Genomic DNA, 20901 nt, shown 5'->3' with positions numbered 1-20901 from the left:
CTGGTGCCTCCTTCCAGCTGCCTCCCAGGTGGGCACCAGCAGGGGAGGCCCTGGCCACCCTCAGTTGTACTGCTCACTGGCGTCTGTCTCTCACCGTTGGTGTGTGGCCTGTCGCCCTCCTGGCCCCGGCTGACGCTGGTCCCCCAGGAGCCCTGCGTGAGGGACTTTTGGGGACCACCCCAGGCCTGGAAGTCCCACGTGTGGCGGTGGGATCGCCCTGAGCAGCTTTCACTGCCTTCTTTTCAACATTCTCGCCTGGAGCCCTCCTCCTGGATCCGCGTCTCGGCAGGAATGTGGGCTGTCACTTCTGTCCTCTCACGCCCTGCGGGATTTTCCCAGAGCCTTCGGGTTTGAGCCCAGCTGGAAGTGGCCCTCGTTCACACAGCCTGTCAGCACCTGCCTGGGCGTGGCACCTAGAGTGTGGCTCCGTGTGTGCGGCGCAGACGCCGTGGGGGTGTTTGGAGCCTCCCGCATGGCTCCCAGATGTCTTTTCTACGCAGCGCCCGCTGAGGAGGGGACGGATGAACAAAGTTGCCCAAGGCACTCTTTCGAGAGCGGGGAAATCGGGAGCGAAGTGTTTTGTTCATTTCGCAGACTCGGATGACAGACGAGCTTCCTCTCATGGCACTGCAGGGGCGGGTTCACGGCTTCCTCTCGGCCAGCAGCCTTAGCCTGGTTGTGGAGCTGGGCTGGGTTGGTGGAAGTCTCCTGCAGAAGCAGCCTGGGCTTCCTGAGAGGGGGACGGCGCCTGTGTGACTCAGAACGGCGCCGGCCTGTGCAGCCTCGTCGCCCAGCTCCGTTCTCGGCAGGAGCATCTCGTGCCCGGGACTCAGGCCCTTTTGTTTCTATTTCTTGCCTTTCCACTCATGAATGTCTTGGCGTCTCACTGATTCTTCAGCTGCGCCCTTGAAATTGAAGAGAGGGGCATCCCAGCCGCTGCTCCGGCACCCTGCCATCGCACGGCCTGTGCCAGCGACAGCAGCCCCAGGCACCTGTTGTGCTATGGCCACAGTGGACATGGAAGGGTGGCGAGCCTCCAGAAGGAGCCAGCACGAGCCTGGACTGTCCTTTCCTTGGGACCTGATTCACCTTGGTTAGACCCTAAAGGAGGGCTTCCCCTCACTTGGCACTGCTCACCTGGGGCCGGGTGGTTCTCTGGGGCGGGGCCATCTGGGCACTGCAGGGCTGAGCAGCACCCCTGGCCTCACCTACTTCCTGCCAGGAGCACCCTCAGTCGTGACAGCCACAGATGTCCCCAGACATGGCCAGGTGTCCCCCGGGGGACAGGACACCCTCAGTTGAGAGCCACCTGCTTGCTGTGGCTGCCGCTGTTACTGCTTTTGCCGAAGAGAGCCGCAGACTGGCTGCGGAGGCCGGACCTTCCCACTGCTGACAAGCACCTGGAGGATTAGTGTTTGCATTGCCAAGCAGAACAGTCTCTTCGCTGATGCGATCGCGGGGTCAGTCGTCCCCATTTACCTGGGGGCGGTAAATGGATTTCAGCCGTTCTGGAAGCTGCGGGTGACGTGGGCCTCAACATGGAGCTCTTCCTTTGGGGCCCCTGAGCCCGGAAGGGCGGCTTTCCAGGTTCCTGACAGATGAGCTGGAGTGGGGGTGGGGGGTTAGTTCTTTCTCGCTGTGCAGTTGGGTGGCCTGGGTGACCCTTGGAAGAAGGCGTGGGGACTGCAGACCCCACCCTAGGACTGAGTGTGGCCGCCCAGAGCGGCTGGGAGCGCCTGCACAGGAGGGTGCCTGGCGTCTCAAAGGCCTCTGGTGCCCAGCAGCCGACTGGAATCTGGGCTTGTTGGCCCAGAGGCTCACCCCCACCAGAGGAGGGAGCACGAGGCTGGGGATGAGGTTGGGAGCCCAGAGCGAGACGTGTGCCCCCGATAGCCCTGGTCCCTCAGCTCCTGGATGGGGCACCTGACAGGTGCTGGTCCTTGTCCTCTGCTGTTTTCTCTGCATGTCTCAGTGTCCAGGGTGGCCCAGGGCTTCCCTGGGGTGCTAGAATTCCACGTGGCTGCCAGGCTAGAGGTCCCGGGCCACAGTCTGCCCTCCCGCCCCAGTGGTGCCCTGGGCTGTGGTGTGGATTACTGCGTGCCTCTGTTTCTTCATTGGTCAGATGGGAACTTCAGCCTAGGGGATATGTGTTCTGAGCCCCAGCACACTCTGCACAGTGCCCAGCTCAGCACAGCTCCTGTCCTGCCCCACAGCCCCGGCCCCTGCCCCCGTCCCATGTGGCGCCGTCACCCTCCCTGCGCTTCCTGTCGGCCTGCTCCAGGCGGTGTGGGAGGACTGTGGGGTCGGATCTATCTCCCAGCATTTCCTAGTGCCTGGAAGTTGGGTCGCCCCATAGTGGTCTCGGCCAAGTCTAGCCACTAGAGTGAATCTCAGCTCCAGCCCCTGGTGTCCAGGTGCTTGTGGCCCCCAGTGGCCTCATGGTAGCTGGCGGGCGCAGTTCTTGTTTCCTGCTGCTAGAGGGCATGGTGGGCCGCAATGCGTATGACCAAGTGGGAAGAGTCCCGTTTTAAAAATGCCTTGCCCAGCATGTTGGGAGGCTGAGACGGGAGAATCACTTGAGGCCAGGAGTTCGAGACCAGCCTATGCAACAAACTGAGACTCCATCTCTACAGAAAATTAAAAAATAAAAAATGAGCTGGGCATGGTGGTGCGAGTCTGTGGTCCCCGCTACTCGGGATGCTGAGGTGGGAGGATCTCTTGAGCCCAGGAGCTGGAGGCTGCAGTGAGCTGTGATTGTGCCAGTGCACTCCAGACTGGGTGGCATAGCAAGACCCTGTCTCAGAAATAACAACAACAACCACCACACATGCCTCAAAATGTGAGTGTGTGAGCCTCCAGATGCCAGCACACACACACGCCCCATCCCCCATATTTCCTGAGTCTAATCCTGCACACACGTGTCAGGGTCGGCCCTGGTGCTGTCGGGGGCTGTGCCCAGCTTCCAGTCCTGGGAGATGGCTCTGCCCTAGCAGGAGAGGCCCCTATTGGCTGCAGAGTCTCCCGGAGAGTTTGATAAGGCAACAGAGTGGGCTGTTCCGAGGTGCAGATCTGGGGGTACTGGTCCCCGGGGAGCCGGTGTCACAGTCTGCTCTCTGGCCTCGCCCTGAGGCTCCGAGGGTGCCACCGACTCGCGTCTTGGTCTTGCAGATCATCCCCCCAAAGGAGTGGAAGCCGCGGCAGACGTACGACGACATTGACGACGTGGTGATCCCGGCCCCCATCCAGCAGGTGGTGACGGGCCAGTCGGGCCTCTTCACGCAGTACAACATCCAGAAGAAGGCCATGACGGTGGGGGAGTACCGCCGCCTGGCCAACAGCGAGAAGTACGCAGGGCGGGCGGCCTGACCCTGGCTCATGGGGGCCTTGGGGGCAGAGAAGGCGCGGCACACGCAGCCCCCATAGCACAGCTGGCCTGCTTCATGTGCCCGGCATGGGTGGCGGCAACCCCTGAGCCAAGGGTGAATCCGGACCCTCTCCCAGCCTGGGCTGACCCACACTGCCCTCACCTCAGCTTCCCAGGGCTCCCCAACACACAACGGGCGGCACCCAGTCCCTAGCCCTGGAGCACGTCCTCCACACCCTCCTGTGATGCCTGAGTGGCTCTCTGGCTGGCACAGGCACACACGAGGGCACAGACATGAGAGCACAGACACAGGTACACATGAGGTCACACAGGCACACACGAGGGCACAGACACAGGTACACACGAGGTCACACAGGCACACACGAGGGCACAGACACAGGTACACACGAGGTCACACAGGCACACACGAGGGCACAGACACAGGTACACATGAGGTCACACAGGCACACACGAGGGCACAGACACAGGTACACACGAGGTCACACAGGCACACACGAGGGCACACAGGCACATACGAGGGCACAGACACAGGTACACACGAGGTCACAGGCACATACAAGGGCACAGACACAGGTACACACGAGGTCACACAGGCACATACAAGGACACACAGGCACATACGAGGGCACACAGGCACATACGAGGGCACAGACACAGGTACACACGAGGTCACACAGGCACATACAAGGGCACAGACACAGGTACACACGAGGTCACACAGGCACATACGAGGGCACAGACACAGGTACACACAAGGACACACAGGCACATACGAGGGCACACAGGCACATACGAGGGCACAGACACAGGTACACACGAGGGCACACGGGCACATATGAGGGCACAGGTACACACGAGGGCACAGGCACAAGCACCCTCGAGGGTACATGTGGACACAGGTACACGTGGGCACACTTGCATCCATACACAGGCACACACAGTACACACGGACACACACATGTCCATACACAGGCACACACAGTACACACGGGCACACACATGTCCATACACAGGCACACACAGTACACACGGGCACACACATGTCCATACACAGGCGCACACAGTACACACGGGCACACACATGTCCATACACAGGCACACACAGTACACACGGGCACACACATGTCCATACACAGGCACACACAGTACACATGGGCACACACATCTCCATACACAGGCACACAGTACATGGGCACACACATGTTTATACACAGGCACACAGAGTACACACAGGTGCACACACATCCATACACAGGCACACACATGGGTACACACGGGCACACGTTTATACACAGGCACACACATGGGTACACACGGGCACACATGTCCATACACAGGCACACAGAGTACACAGGCACACACATGGGTACACGTGGGCATGTTTACTGGACACGGGCACACGCAGGCTCATACACATGCCTGTCAGGCACACCCATGTGGGCACACCCATGGGCACATGTGTGGGTACACATGGCACCTTCGTGTACTGGCAGTGTTCCGAGTGTGGGTCCCTGGTTCCACAGGCACAGCCACACACACCCTCTGTGCTGTGCAGGCCCATCCTGTCACTGTGCCCTCCTCCCTGTCTGTGGCCCCCGCCCTGTTGCTCTCTGAGGTCCACATGCCTTGTGGCTCTGGCACCAGGGCGGGGCCTGGTCTGTCCTGGTCGTCTGACCTTCCCAGCCCCCAGTCTGTCATCTGAGCTCGGTCTTTGCCACCCAGGGATGACAAGAGCCACCCAGGGCCTCTGTCCCGTGCCCACTCCCCCTGGCTTGTGTTCTGATGTGGGTGCTCCGGGCCAGGATAGCTGAGGAGGCTGCTTGGGTTTGCACCACTTGTCACCCATGGAAATGCTCTCTCCCACACTCAGGCGGGTTACGTGGTACTCCAGGCAGGGGCAGTGGGCAGTCTTGAACAGAGCCCTTCCTGCCTCTGTCATGGGTGCCCTGGGTTCCTGGTGGCTGAGGGTGGGCTGTGTGGCACCCATGCCCCACCCTGAGCTGGTTTTGGGGCGTTTGTTCACCAGGTACTGTACCCCGCGACACCAGGACTTTGACGACCTCGAACGCAAATACTGGAAGAACCTCACCTTCGTCTCCCCGATCTACGGGGCCGACATCAGCGGCTCTTTATACGATGACGTGAGTACCAGGCCCTGGGGAAGAATAGGACCAGCTTCCTTGCGGGTGGCGGCGGGGAGGGCCCTGAACGGAACTCTGCCTTAGCAGATGAAGCTTCCAGGTGGGCAAGGTTGACCACCTCGCCCGGCTCTGGCTTCGGGCCGTGTCCTGCGGTCAAGAAAGAGGAAGCCAGGCTTTTTCTGATTTTTGCAGGGCCCCTCCAGCCACACCCTGCAGCCTCTGTCCTGAGCGCGTGCTGGCTCCGCCTCTGGCCTCAGCAGCTGGTACACGGCATGTTACGCACACGTGTATTGTTCTAGTCCCTGTGCTCGTCTTCCTGGCACGGGGGAGCCTCGAGTCCTCAGCCAGCCAGGCCGTCTGCTGGATTTGGCTCCAGCCTGCTCCCTGCCTTGCGCCTAGGGCCCCAGAGACTGGGGTGAGGGGGCCCTGTTTCCCTTCTGGGGCCTGGCCTGCTGGACATCCCCTTGTCCACACAGCCCAGGCCCTCCATGAGGGCAGCTGGCGGGCACCCCCAGAGGCCCGGCCTCAGGGATAAGGCCCCCACGGCCCTGCTGGACGCCAGCTATGTGGCCTGTGTGGTGGGCGTGTGTAGAGCAGTGTCGGGAGGTTGTGGCCAGCCTTGCCCTGCCCTGCGTGGTTTAGCCCCGCGGCGCTGTGGCCCGCGCAGGACTCGGTTTGCTCTCTGAGCTGAGGATGCCGGTTTCTCACACAGAGGATTCTGTTCAGTGAGCCCCCCTTGGAGAAGCTGAGGAGCCCCCTCAGCGTGGAGCCAGGCATAAGGCCGAGGCATCGGCCAGCTTTGCTCCCGGCCCCACCACTTCCTTCCTGGGCCTCAGTTTTCTACTGATAGAATGGGGCATGGGGTGTGCAGCTGTCCTCCCAGGACGGTGCCCACTTTCCCCCAACTCCACAGCAGGTGGCAGGCTTGTGGAGGGCGCACGGCCCGGCCTCGGGGACCTTTCAGCCCCTGAGCACGCAGCTGCAGTCCTGGTGTGGCAGACCCGTCCCATCTGCACATGTGGCCGCCCCGCACCTGGTTCAGCTCGAGGGGAATAGCTGTGTGCCGGGGGAGCGCGGGCAGTTGCAGCAGCTTCGGCCACCTCCTTTTCCCTCCTGTCCCAGTGCACACGCGGTTCCCACGGGGGCTTGGCCACCCCAGGCCTTGCACCTCCCAGAGTCCTTGCTCGAAGGAGTGTGGATTTGGCCCCAGAAGCCAGCTCGACAGCAGAGGGTCCAGCGGTAGATTGACAGGGAGCTGCTTCCTGGAGCTGCCTCTGGTCTGGCGGTGCTTGCTGCCCGGGCGGTGAGCAGTGGCTGGCTGTCATGGGTGGCAGCCATGACACCCATGGTGGTGGGTGGCCTGCTTCCCTGCTTGCTTTGAAGCCCTCCCGGCTGAGTCAGAGGGGCACAGCCTCCCAGGCCGCCTGTTTCCCACGTCAGGCAGCTGAGGCTTGGAGCGGCCCTCTTGGACAGCCCGAGTTCAGGACTGGGCCTCCCCTTTCTATCTGGTTTCAGGCCCACTTTCCGCCCTTGCCCTTGGCGCCTCCTGGAAGCTGCTGAAGTAGGGGGAGGCCAGGGCTCCATTCACCTGGGCCAGGATGGCAGGCTTGCCCCTGATCTGTGGCCCTGAGGGAGGTCTTCCCAGTGACTCTGACAGGAAACCCCTGACTTTCTAGGAGCCTCGGAGCCACTTTGATCCCTGCAAACATGACCAGAGCCATCTCCCTGGCCGCCAGGCGGGAGCAGGAATAGGCATTGGCATCGTGGGCAGGGGGTGGTCAGCGTCAGCAGCCTGCCTGCTTTAGGTGGGGACACCGAAGCCCAGAGCTGGGACGTGTGCCCGTGGCCATGCGCTCTGTGCCCAGTCCGGAGCTGGGGCCGTCTGTGGGAGGGGCAGCCGCTGTGCCCGCTCACTGGTCACTTCCCACCCTGACCTCCGCCGCAGCCTGGACGGTGCTCCCAGTGTGCGCGGGTCGGCGTCAGGGACTTCTGGCAGCCCCAGCATCCCAAGTGTGCCGCTGCCCGGGGGGGCGTTCACGCCCGGGGACCTGAGGGCCTAGGGCTGCGTGCTGGTGCGAGTGTGCAGTCAAGCCTGCCTGGCACGCGGCTGGTGTTGTCCCCGTGGCATTTAGGGTGTTTGGATTAGGCGGGATCTTTTGTTTATGGATCCGTTCCTGTTTTAAATAGCACCCTTCAGATGTCATGCACATGCCCCTCAATTCACCCATTTAAAAAGTACAATTCATGGGTTTTAATACATTCCTGCAGAGTCATGCAGCAGTTATTACTGTCAGTTCTGGAACATTCCATTGCTGCGAAAGGAAACCCTGTCCCCATCAGCAGCCACTCCCCGCTCTCCCTGTCACCCCCAGGCTGGCACCCACGCATCCTCTTCCTGTCTCTGGATGGGGCTGTCTTGGACATTGCATAGAAACGGGATCACACACTGCGTGGCCTTTCCTGTCTGCTTTCTCTCACCAAGTGTGACATCCTCAAGGTTCATCCACACTCTGGCCTGTGTCAGAGCCCCATTCCTTTTCACGGCTGAATAATACTCTGCTGCAGGGATATACAGGTTGAATATCTTTTATCTGAAATACATGAGTCCAGCGTATTTTAAATTTGGGATTTTTTTAAATTTTGGAATATTCGCACATACATACTGAGATATTTTGAAGATGGGACCCAAGTCTGTAGTAGTTTGTCCTTGCATTGCTGTAAAGAAGTACCTGAGGCTGGGCATGGTGGCTCACGCCTGTAATCCCAGCATGGTGGGAGGCTGAGGCCGCGGGATCACCTGAGGTCAGGAGTTTGAGACCAGCCTGCCCAACATGGCGAAACCTTATCTCTACTAAAAATACAAAAAATTAGCTGGGCCTGGTGGTGCCTGCCTGTAGCTACTCAGGAGGCTGAGGCAGGAGAATCGCTTGAACCCTGGAGGCAGACATTGCAGTGAGCTGAGATGGTGCCACTGCACTCTAGCCTGGTGACAAGAGCAAAACTCTGCTTCAAAAAAAAAAAAAAAAAAAAAGTCCGGGCGCAGTGGCTCACGCCTGTAATCCCAGCACTTTGGGAGGCCAAGACAGGTAGATGGTGAGGTCAGGAGATTGAGATCATCCTGGCCAACATGGTGAAACCCCGTCTCTACTAAAAATACAAAAAATGAGCCGGGTGTGGTGGCGCGCGCCTGTAATCCCAGCTACCCGGGAGGCTGAGGCAGGAGAATCGCTTGAACCCTGGAGGCGGAGGTTTCAGTGAGCCGCGATTCTACCACCTCCCGCCAGGGCGAAAGACCAAACCCCAAAAAAAAAAAAAAAGAAAAAAGATTACTAACACCATGGCTAGGCACGGTGGTTCACACCTGTAATCCCAGCGCTTTGGGAGGCCAAGGTGGGTGGATTACTTGAGGTCAGGAGTTTGAGACCACTCTGGCCACTGCATTCCAGCCCGGGCGACAAAGCAAGACTCTGTGTCTGGAAAGAAAGAAAGGACAAGGAAAGAAAGACCTGAGTCTGGGTAGTGAGTAACGAAAAGCTTTAATTGGTTCATGGTTCTGCAGGCTCTGCAGGAAACATGGCTGGGGAGGCCTCAGGAGTTGCGGCAGAAGGTGAAGGAGAGGCTGATTCGGCTGTCGTGTACAGCAGGAGCAGGAGGACGAGAGAGTGGGGGGCGGTGCCGTGCGATTTTAAACAGCCAGGTCTCGCGAGAACTCACTATCGTGAGAACAGCAGCAAGGGGATGGTGCTAACCCCTTCGTGAGAAATCCGCCCCCGCGATCGGCCACCTCCCCCCCGGCCCGACCGCCAGCACTGGGACCTGCAGTTCGACATGCGATTTAGTGGGGTTTCGGAGCCAAGCCGTGTTAAAGTCTACACACACAATTCAGCTGTGTTTCACGTGTACTTTAAACATGCAGTTTTTAATACTTTGATGCGTGAAACGAAGTTTTGGCCATGTCTTAACTGTGGTGACCGGCCACATGAAGTCAGCTGCGGAGTGTTCACTTGTGGCGTCCTGCCTGTACTCAGGACATTTTGGACCTTGGCGCATTGTGGATTTTGGATTTTGAGGGCAGAGGTGTCCACTGCATACCACGTTGTGTTTGTCGGTTCGTGTGCTGATGGACATTTGTGTTGTGTTCTCTCTCTGCCTGTTATGAACAATGCGACCGTGAACGTTTCTTGTGTGTTTGTGCATTTTTGTTTTTGAGACGGAGTCTTGCTCTGTCACCCAGGCTGGAGTGCAGTGGTGCGATCTCAGCTCACTGCAACCTCCGCCTCCCGAGTTCAAGTGATTCTCCTGCCTCGGCCTCCTGAGTAGCTGGGACTAGAGGCGCCCTCCACCACACCTGGCTAACTTCTACATTTTTAGTAGAGACAAGGTTTCATCATGTTGATCAGGCTGGTCTCAAACTCCTGGGCTCAAGTAATCCTTCCACCTCGGCCTCCCAAAGTGCTGGATTACAGGCGTGAGCTACCGCGCCTGGCCGTTTTTTTTCCGTTTTTGAACTGGGCTGTTTGTTGTCTTCTGGTTGAATTGTGAGAGTTCGCTGTGTATTTTGGTTATCAGTTGTGTCTTGCAAGTTTTTCTTTTTGGTCTGGGGCTTGTCTTTCTGTTCCGGATCCCGCCTGACTGTTTTTGAGTAAAAGTCCAGCCTCAGAGCCCAGTGCAGGAGAGCCTCTGGGTTGGCTGACTCTGCAGCCACATACAGGCTGTGCGGGCCCAGGCCGACCCGCCACAGGCTCCAGAGGAAGCTTCAGGGCTTCCTTGGCACGTATTTGGCACGCCTGACCTATGCACCAGCTTCCTTTTACAGTTGGGGAAACTGAGCCCAGAGCAGAGAAGCTACTTGATCTGGTCCCAGGATGAATTCTTGCCTGGATCACCCTGGGCCCAGGGCCTCCCTCCTCCCCTCGGGGTCTCCTCACTGCCTCCCTCTCCACCTCCCTCTGTGCCTCTCTGGGCTCCTGCCAGGGCTCACCTTGCAAAGGAACCGCTGGTCCTGCCAAGTCCCAGGGCCAGTCAGGCTGGCACGGGAACAGCTGGTGTGGGGTGGATTCCGGCTTTGAGAGGAGCTCAGGTTCCCAAGCGTGTCTAGGTTCCTCTCAGCCTCTCGGCAGGCCGTGAGCCTCTCCAGAGACTGCAGCGACTAATGCGTATTTTATGAGCTCTTAGGACAGGACAGGGTTTGTTTGCTTGTGGCATTAAGAATAGATGTGCCTGGTGGGTGGGTGTTCATCCTTGTTTGCCCGGTTCTGAAAGCTTTCTTCATCCCCTCGGTCTGAAGCTGTGGCTAGGCTGTCACTGAGCCTCAGCTCCGGTATCATCGCTGGGTTAGCCCCACGTGGTGACTGTTTCTCTCCTTCCGTGTCATTGACTTAGAGGCACGTTAATTATGCACAACCAAATTGCAAGTTTCGACATAAGGCCCCCACCCCAGCAGGAAGCACACGGCTCAGTGGAATCTGGCAGGCCCTGCCCGCCTGGTGCACATTGGCATGTGTGCTGGGGCCTTTCCTGGAAGGGCCAGGCTGGCATTGAGCCCTTCAGAAAAGGTGTCTAGGCTGGGTATGGTGGCTCATGCTTGCAACCCCAGCACTTAGAGGGGCCAAGGTGGGAGGGACCCTTGAGCCCAAGAGTTTGAGACCAGCCTGGGCAACAGAGTGAGATCTCACCTCTACAAAAAAAAAAAAAACTAAAAATTAGCCAGGCATGGTGTCCTGCACCTGTAGTCCCAGGTACTCAGGAGACTGAGGCGGGAGGATCACCTGAGCCAGGGCAGTCGAGGCTGCAGCGAGCTCTGATCGTGCCACTGCATTCCAGCCTGGGCGAGAGTCTCACGCAGAGAAAGCAAGCATGTAGAGGTCTGTAGGGTGTGACCAGCCCCGGGGGTCTCAGGTACTGGGGTGGGCCAAGGTGGGCAGCAACCCCCTGGGCCTCGAGGGCGCTGGGGGTGGCTGGGTGGTTGCCGATGCTGCTCTGCCGCCCTGCAGGATGTGGCGCAGTGGAACATCGGCAGCCTCCGCACCATCCTGGACATGGTGGAGCGCGAGTGCGGCACCATCATCGAGGGCGTCAACACGCCCTACTTGTACTTCGGTATGTGGAAGACCACCTTTGCCTGGCACACCGAGGACATGGACCTGTACAGCATCAACTACCTGCACTTCGGGGAGCCCAAGTCCTGGTGAGTGTCTGCGGCCTGCCGGCCCGGAGCCCCTCAGGACGGGGTGGATCCCGGGTACGTGGCTGGGTGTGGTGGCAGGGTGAGGCCGGTAAAGGTTGGGGTGTGAGGGCGGGAGGCTTTCCAGACCGGCCGGGGTCACCCACTAGCTTTGCGGAGGGGGATGTGCATCCCCAGAGCCGAAGCTCCCAGGCTGCCAGAGCTTGTGCTCTGTACCCCAGAGTGCCTCCCATTGAGCTGTGAATGGCCCCAGGTGTCCCCAAGGCCAGGAGTGCGGTCTTGAGCCCCTGACTGCCAGGCTGTGCTTTCTCACGGCTGAGTGGAGATGATTCCTGGTGAAGGGTCACCGTCCGCAGTGCCCAGAAGGGGCCTGGCTGGGATGACCCTGCAGCCGTTCCCTTGCAGCCTCCACCCTGGCACGCCTGGGCCAGGCCCTACAGGCAGGAGGGCTGGGCGGGGTGCCACAGCCACGTGTGGAGCACAGTGGACATGCCCCTTCCCAGGAGATACCAGCACAGCTGGGGTGCTGCTGCGGTGGGCTGGGTTCCAGGATCGTCTCCTGGCTTTCTGTGCACGTCCGCAGCGAGGCCGTGTGCGTGAGTGTGCACGTGCGCGCGTGCAGGTGAGTGCTCATGCATGTGATTGTGTGTGTGTGTGTGTGTGTGTGTGTGTGTGCAAGCACGCGTGCGCGGGCCGCTGTGTCGCTGGGCTTCGCTGGTGACTGGAAACCCTGCTGAGTGTGTGGTGGGGCTTCCCTGCGCAGTCCTCCAAAGGCCACTAGGTGGCGCTCCCGCCCTTCCCGGGGCTGCGCTCGCTCCTGTAATCTTCGCAGGCCATCCTGGCTCAGAGGAGGGCAGAGCCTCTGCCTGGAGGGCGCAGGAGTACCGCCCTGCCTGGCCCTTCTCTGGGTTGGGGCTGTAAGCAGGGGAGAATGGTCTACCTCTTCCTTTACCAAAGCACAAAGAGCACAAAATGCAGGAAGGGGCAAGCCGTGTGTACCCTCACAGGCGTCCCGAGTGCAGGTGCAGCCCGAGGGGGAGGTCCTGTAGAGGACCCCCTGTGACTTGGGGTGAAGGGAGGTCTCCCAGGGGTGCATGAGTGGTGGAGCGCCCGAGGCGTGGCCAGGTTTGTGCCTCTGGAGGGACTGTCTGCCCTGCGCAGAGTCCCTGCCAGGCAGCAGGTGGCAGGCAACCAGTGAGGCCCGTTGGCAGCCACAGAGAGAAGCAGGGGGTCATGGATGTTGGAGGTGGGGGACCAGCCAATGTGTCAGACGTGAGGACGTCAGCGCCAAGGCTGGCAGCACCAGTGGCTCCGTCTCCCGTGAGGGGCCCTGGTAGTTGCTGGCGGTCGCGGGAGCCTGGGCTGGGGTAGGCCCTGTGGCTGGGGCTGCAGTGGGTCAGATGCCAGGGGTCCCTGCTGACTGGTCGGAGGGGCCTCCGCAGGAAGAGGGGACAGTGGCTCCCTGGAGGTGGCAGGGACCCGGCCACAGGCTGTCAGAGGGACTAACAGGGATGCACCAGGAGCCAAGGGCCTCTCCTGAGCTGGTTCGTCCAGGATGCAGCCACTGAGGGCGTCCCTCACCCCTCCCCGACTGCCCCTTACCGCACCCCCCCCCCCAGTTTCACCTGGTGCCTCGGGTGTCCAGCTGTCACCCCGTCCACACTTCTCTATGACCCGATGTGGGAGATTGCTCAGGGGAGATGGCCAGCGGCAAGGGCAGCGTTGATTGCACAGCAGTTCTTCTGGGAAGGGAAATTCTGGAAGCACCTTGACCTTGGTCTTGATTTCTGCCCAGGAAGGGGTGAGGATGGCAGGGGTGAGGCCCTATGTTGTTCAAGTGTGGCCTGGCAGAAGGGGCCTGAGAGGTGCCACACTGTGGGCTTGACCTGCAGGACCCTTCCCCAACCCCCCAGAGCTCCCTACTTGCCTCCACAGCCAGCTCAGCCCTCTTAGCACATGGGGCCCCTTCCCTGCTCTCTCCCCAGGGCTGAGGCAGGGCCCAGGTGTTCCCACAGCACCCAAGCCTGTCCTTAGGGCAAACATAGACCAGAGGACCCCCGCGTTAGCCAAGGTCTACTGTGTGCCGTCAGCCCTCTCCAGCAGATGGCGGGGGCCCTGGTCACCCCGTGTCCCAACTCCTAGTCGGGGCCTGGCACAGAGCGGCTCTCAGATCCTCACTGTGTGTTGTGGAAGCTGACTTCCCCTCCAGGCTGCCCTTCCAACTTGCAGGGGGTGGGGAGGAGGTACCTGGAAAAGGTACCTGACCTCTGGTCCCTGGGCTGGCGTTCAGGAAGCTACTTAGGACTTCAGGGGGCGCTTTCCTCCCCTCCTCAGGCCCTGGGGGTAGGTGGGCCTCCCAGCCGACAGATCACCGAGGCCACCACCTGTCTGGCTGGCTGTCTCCCTAATTACACCGCTTTGCTTGCCTCTGCAGCCGCTGAATTGCAGCCATTTCAGAGCATTCTGGTGTCATTTTAAAAGAAGTGTCGACGTACCCAGGTTTACAGCATTTTATTAAACCTTTCTGGGTCTGTTGCTACTTTGGTAGCTTGATTTGTGTCAAAGTGACGTGAACAACCTGGTGTCGGTAACAGACAAATGTGCTTCAAAAGGCCGGCGTTCTGTGGTGCTCGCAGGCAGCGGGGCTGCGGATATCTGAAGCGACTGACGCCTCGAAATCTCTGTGAAGCCAGACCCCGCACCTGCACCTCCCCCCCGGGCTGCCCGCAGTCCCTTCTGTCAGCCAGGCCAGGGGCCGGAGCGCAGGTGGGTGTGGAGAGGGTCCGAGCTTCCACCCGACCCTGCGTCTTCCTGGGGTTGGGGGTGGCCTGGGTTGGTGACCCGAAGGCCATACCCCGTAGAACCCCCTGCCTCAGGCTGCACTCCTTGCCCTAGATCAAGACTCTCCTGGGGCCAGGCGCAGTGGCTAACGCCTGTAATCCCAGCACTTTGGGAGGTCGAGGCGGGCGGATTGCCTGAGCTCAGGAGATCGAGACCAGTCTGGCCAATGTGGTGAAACCCTGTCTCTACTTAAAAAAATAAATAAATAAATAGCAGGCTGTGGTGGTGGGTGCCTGTAATCCCAGCTTCTCGGGAGGCTGAGCTAGGAGAACGGCTTGAACCTGGGACGTGGAGCTTGCAGTGGGCTGAGCTGGAGCCACTGCACTCCAGCCTGGGCAACAGAGTGAGACTCCATCTCAAAAAAAAGAAAGACTCTCCTGGAACCTGGGCCCGGGGTGGGGTGATTCAGCCGAGCTGACCTTCCAAGGCCAGCCCCGCGCTGCTCCCCGCAGGCCTCCCCTCCCCCACCTGCACTGTGGCAGCCCCTTCCTGCAGGGCTCACCCTCCTGCGCTGCCCAGGCCAGGCACTAAACACACGTCCCCACGAGGCTGAGCACCACGCTGCCAGCGGCGTCACACACCACATGGCCCCTCGAAGAGAGTTCCAGGCTGGGGTGGGAGGACGTCGGGCCTCGGCCAGCTCTGGGAGAGTGCCCACTGTGCAGTCCTGTGCAGCCACATGCTGGGCTGGGGCCTGGCTAAGGCTTTGGGTGCCCCGTTGCCCCCAACCCGTCAGAGACCCTGCAGGCAGTGGGTGGTGGGGTTTGCAGGGGCTGCGGGCTACTGCCAAAAGCAAGATCTCTGGCCTCACTGCAGCAGGGAAGCCAGATGGGGAAGCAGCGAGTCCCTGCGGCTGTAGGGACTCCCAGGGATGTGGTGAGCTGACGGGACATGGCCAGCTGCCTGCACCCGTGTTCTAGGGCAGCTAGAGAAAGGCCCTTTTGAGAAGTGCTGTGGGGGGAGCCAGTGACGGTACGTGGCAGCCGCAGAGGCCTCTACTTAGGCTTAGGGGAGAGGGTCCCCAGGCTCCCTCCAGCTGCGCTTGTCAGGAGGGGGGGTCATCCTGCTCCCAGGTAAAGCCCCCAAGAGCAATGGGGTGGGGAAGTGCTTGCCTTGACTGTAACCTTGACCTGCCTGTGACCCGCAGCGGTCTGACAGTCCTCCATTGCGCTGGGCAGGATGCAGTTCCCCAGGGTCTCATCTCTGGCTGTTTCCTCTGGCGTCTCTCTGCCCGCCCCCTCCTGCCTTCATTTACCTTGGACACACTCAGTCCCCCGTGCAGGTGCGGGAGCTGAGGGTCTCAGAGCTTGTGCTCCTGAGAAGGGCATGGAGCTCGCACTTGCTTGTGGCCATCCTGGCCTGCCAGGAGCCCGACCCTCCTGAGCACGGTGGAGAGGGGCTGCCGCGGAGGGCGGGGAGAGGGGATTATCAGAGAACTCCTCCAGCCTCCTTGACCTTTAAGCAGCCGCAGGCTGAGAATTTTCCCTTTTGATTCGGCTGTACCTCGAGTTTTCTCTCCAGCGTTTTCACTCAGGGGAATTTCACAGCATCTTTTCTTCTTGCTGCCAGGGAAACTGGACTCCTAGCAGGCACAGCCGTCTTTCACTTCCTCAGTGTCCCTGGAGGTGTGCGTGCGTGGGCGCGTGGGCGTGGACGCGTGTGTGCACTGAGGAGCCGTGCCCCCGGGGCTGGGGGCGGGGTGGATCCCAGGCTGCAGTGGACCAGCCCGGGCTCCCTGCCCTGTGGCCACGGGTTGGGGGAGGCACAGCGTGGGGTCGATGGGTCTGTTGCCAAGCCAGGCTCTTCTTGGGGTGGAGGCTTCAGGGCTGCTCCCTCGCCCCTCTGCTGCCCACCTGCCTGCACCTCAGGACCTCTTGGAAGCCCACACCAAGGCAGCTGCCCTCCTGCTGGCAGCTCCTGCTTGGGGGCAGACGTCTCCCTCCTTCATGGGCTCCCTCAGCCTGGCTGCAGGTGGCGCTGCTGATCCCCACAGTGGCCTCTGCCCTGCCCTCTGGCGTGGGACCTGGGAGTCTGGTGGGTGATGGAGCCGGCGAGCCCATCACAGGCAGTAGCCATGGGCCCGCGGGGTGGTGCACTGGTGCCTGGGGACCTGTGTGGGTCTGTGCTGCTGCTGGTGAGCCAGCCACTGGGCCTTCCAGCTTCTGAGCCCAGCACCTGGTGGTCCCACCAGCAGTGGGGACCCGGGGGTCCCAGTCCACTGACCCTCAGACGTGGCCCCTCCAGTGACCAGGCATTCCTCCCAGCCGCCTTGCTCTGGCTGGGCTGAAGGGGGTCTGGTGGCCTTAGAGAGGGCTCTGCAGAGATGGCTGCCCCATGGGGGTGGCATCCCCTTAGCTGAGCACTGGTTTCCAATGGAGATCGCCCAAAGCCTGACTCTTCAGAGACTGGCTTTAATAACTCAGCTTCCCCACACTGCACCCTGTCACCAGAACAAGATGCAGGAGCAAGGTAGATCCTCTCCTCGCCACCGCAGGCCCAGCTCCAGCTAGGGTGCCTGGGGACAGAGCTGCATTGGCAGCTCAGAACGGCCGCAGTGCCCGGGGAGGTGAGACAGAGAAGACCCGCCAGGCTGATGAGGCAGCCGGTGAGTGTCTCGCACACAGGCAGGGGACCACAGCCAGGCCCTTCCCAGCCACACACGTGGAACCTGGATGATAGAAATGGAAAGGAGGAAGCGGTTTGGAGCAGAGAGCTTCTTCGGAGAGTAGATCGGCTCCAGCAGGGAGGTGGAGGGACCCCGCTCATTAGAAATGATAAGGTGTCAGGACTAAGGCTGCTTGCTCAGGGCCCGGGTTCCTGCCCTCCAGGGGCTCGGCACTTCCTCTCCGGCCCACCAAGACCCACTGTAGTGGCCCTAGCCCAGGGTCCCTGGGAGCCATATGCTTGTGGAAATGACCGTCTAGCCTGCACGAAGTTATCTGGGGAGGCTTTTGATGGGGATGGGGGTGTCACCTCTGCAGAAGGCACCTCATTTTGAGTGAAGACAGTTGTCACAGACGAGTGAGACCCCCAGGCCCAATGCCCAGGCCAGTCACTATCCCCCGGCAGTGCCCAGCAGCAGCCTAGGGGCCTGGCATCCTGCCTGGCTGTCCCCGGGTCCACGTGGCTTGCTGTCTGTCCAGGCACACCTGGTGCTCAGCTTCTGTTTGAGGATCATGTCCGTGGGCAGGCAGGAGGCTCCTTTGTGGTCACCTGTCCCTGTCCTCTGCTTCTGATGGTGACTGTGGCCACAGCATCAGTGCAGTGGTTCTTTATTTCTGTGCATCCCTGACCACGTGTCTGAAAGTATATGTGACTGGGTCTGAGTGACGAGCTTGGTTCTCCTAGCTTTATTCACTTTATTTTATTTTAGATGGAGTCTTGCTGTGTCACCCGGCTGGAGTGCAGTGGTATGATCACAGCTCACTGCAACCTTAACTTCCTGGGCTCAGGTGATCCTCCCACCTCAGCCTCCTGAGTGGCTGGGACCACAGGCACATGCCACCACACCTGGCAAATGTTTACATTTTTCGTTGAGAGAGGGTCTCGTCATGTTGCCTAGGCTGGTCTTGAACTCTTGGGCTCAAGTGATGCTGCTCCTGCCTCGGCCTCCCAAAGTACTGGGATTGCAGGTGTGAGCCTGACCCTTTTCCAGTTTTAAAACTGGAAGTTCCATATCCTGGAACCTGCTCAAATGAGTGAACTGTGATGCTCAGTCCCCCTAGAAAGTGTGAGAGTGTGTACACGTGTGCACGTGTTTGCTAGAGAAACAAGGGTCTCTGGTCATACCAGCTATCTGGAAGGGAGTCTGGTCCCCAGGACTATGCCAAAGACAAGACTGGGATTCTGCCGGGCAGCGGAGAACTGGACTTTACCCAGTTAGCTGCGAGAACCTGGGCCAGGAGCCGAGCTGCCAGCAGGGCACTGCAGCCGTGCGCCCTAGAGTGTGGCGTGCGGTGCTGGTGCTGTGTTTGGACGAGTGCCAGGCCGCGGCCAGGAGGGCAGGCACACGGGAGCTGTGGACGGCAGCTGTGTCTTCCCTGGCCCAGTCCCTCCCCCGCCCTCCTCATCCAGCCCTTCGCCTCACTCTTGTCACCTCCGTGCCATCAGCCGGACGCCGTCAGCCCAGGCCTGCTGCTGAAGATTGGGGAGTGAATCGAACACCAAAGGCTGGCTTTGACGTTAGAAAAATTAACTCCTGATGCTGCAGAGACCTTTGAGTCTCACGCTGGGGCGTCCACAGCGAGGCTGGGATTGCATCTCTATGCCTGACGAGCGGGGCACAGGCGCCAGAATCACAGCCCCTCCCGTCGGCCTGATCAGCCTCCTGCCAACCTTGCTGGTGCTAAGCGGTCACAGCCCGATTGTGCCCCCAGGACAGGCAGGGCCCTCAGCTGTGTCTTGTGACAGCATCCCCAGGGACTGGGAGGACACCTCCGGGCCAGGATGGCCGGGAGTGTCATGGGGCACGAGGGGGTGCTGGCCAGGGCTCCCACGGTACCTGTCCCAGCCAGGATCCGTCCCAGCGGGCTGGCTCCTGGCTCTTGCTGAGAGCTGGCAGGGACAGACACAGACACACTTGGTGTTTGTTCATGGACTGCAGAGCAATTTTCATGTCGCCTTTTGCTGTGTGAAAATCGCACTGCGAGCTCTCCTCCAGAGCTGTGCCGCTGCGTTGGAGACGCCGACGTTGCGATGATTGATTGCCCTGCTGTGCGTCTGGACAGCAGGCACCATTCCCACGGATCCGGGAAATTGTCTTCTCGGTGAGCAGAGGCGGTGGGCCTGTGATGGGGCCGGGAGAGCACCCGCGGCAGTCGGGTGTCGGGGGTTCCCTGTTCCTCTCGTCGTTGTTCCAGGCTCGCACTTGTGTTTCATCCGCTTTTTTGATAATATCTTCTCTTCCGTTCTCTCTCTTTAAATAGACTCTTTATTAGACCTGTTTTATATTCACCGAAAAACTGGCAAGGTCGTAAGCACAGAGAGTTCCCCACCGGGTTCCCTGGCATGAACATTTTCTATCACGCGGTGCTTTGGATAGTCCGTGGGCCGGCACTGACTCGTTATCAGCTGAAATCTACACTTGATTCGCATTTCCTCCGCCCTCCCCCATCCAGGCTCCTGCGTGGCGTTGTCCCACCTCCGTAGGGCCCTGGGCTGCGACCGTTTCTCAGGCCTTCCTGGACAGTGTTGACGGGGGCTGGCCGAGGGTTTTATAGGACGTCCCCCAATCCGCATGTCCCCTAGTCAGCATGTATGATGTTTTTCTTGTGGTTAGGCCAGGGTGACGTGTTTTAGGAAGGAAGATCACAGGGGTGAAGGGTCTTCCCACCGCATCCTACCCAGGGTCAGGGTGCAGCCATCCTCGAGGCATCACTGCTGATGTTGGCCCTGGTCACCCAGCTGGTGTGGCTGTCCGGTGTCTCCACTGCAGAGTGACACTTGCCCCATTTCCGTGCTTTCGCCTTTGAATGTCAGCCCACCAGGATCATCTGTCTCTCTCTCTCTCTCTCTCTTTTTTTTTTTTGAGATGGAGTCTCGCTCTTCGCCCAGGCTGGAGTGCAGTGGTACGATCTTGGCTCACTGCAACCTCTGCCTCCCGGGTTCAAGCAATTCTCCTGCCTCAATCTCCCAAGTAGCTAGGCTTACAGGCATGTGCCACCACACCTCACTAATTTTTGTATTTTTAGTAGGGATAGGGTTGCACCATGTTGGCCAGGCTGGTCTTGAACTCCTGACCTCAGGTGATCTGCCCACTGTGGCCTCCCAAAGTGCTGGGATTACAGGCATGAGCCACTGCACCTGGCCATCTCCGTTTCTTAAGGTTGCCTAATTTGGGACCTTCGTCACATCCACGAGGCCCTCACAGCATCAGTGCGAGGCGTGTGTCACGCAAGGAGTGTGGGAGCCCCATGATGGGAATCCTGGGGTGTCCAGAGCTCTGCCTGTCCTGAGGCTTCCCTTTTGGAGGCATATTTTGCTGTAAAACATGATTTGGTACAGGAACAGACGTAAAGTATGTATGTACCAAATATATACGTGTGTGTGCACATGTGCGCGTGTGTGCACTTTAGCAAATGGCTCTTTGACCGTCCCCTTGTATCCCACTGTCAGGACACGGCCCACACCTGTGCCTCCTTTTCCCTGACCCCTGTGCACGCTGTGGCATCGGCTTCCTCCTGGCTCTGCTGGTGGCACCCTCGCTTCTTCCTGTCCCCTGGCAGCGTGTGCCTGTGGCCCCGGCAGTGTGGCTGTGTGTGGCTGTGTTGGAAGGGCAGCGTGGCTGTGCGGGGCTGTGTTGGGAGGGCAGCGTGGCTGTGTTGGAAAGGCAGCGTGGCTGTGTGTGGCTG

General features: G+C 60.0%; 1 protein-coding gene across 6 annotated transcripts in view; it reads left to right on the top strand.

The window, feature by feature from the left end:
* Window positions 1-20901, top strand: part of KDM4B (lysine demethylase 4B) — a 178659-nt gene that overhangs the window by 67367 nt on the left and 90391 nt on the right. For all 6 annotated transcript variants that reach the window (XM_032252175.1, XM_032252180.1, XM_032252178.1 and 3 more), the window contains 3 exons: window positions 3169-3344; window positions 5412-5526; window positions 11520-11713. In XM_032252175.1, coding sequence (XP_032108066.1) covers window positions 3169-3344; window positions 5412-5526; window positions 11520-11713 — 485 coding nt within the window. The remainder of the gene's footprint in view (window positions 1-3168; window positions 3345-5411; window positions 5527-11519; window positions 11714-20901) is intronic.

Source organism: Sapajus apella, unplaced genomic scaffold, assembly GCF_009761245.1.
Source record: "Sapajus apella isolate SASKATOON/1434 unplaced genomic scaffold, GSC_monkey_1.0 scaffold77, whole genome shotgun sequence".
Taxonomy (NCBI): domain Eukaryota; kingdom Metazoa; phylum Chordata; class Mammalia; order Primates; family Cebidae; genus Sapajus; species Sapajus apella.
This window is presented reverse-complemented; position numbering and strand designations above follow the sequence as displayed.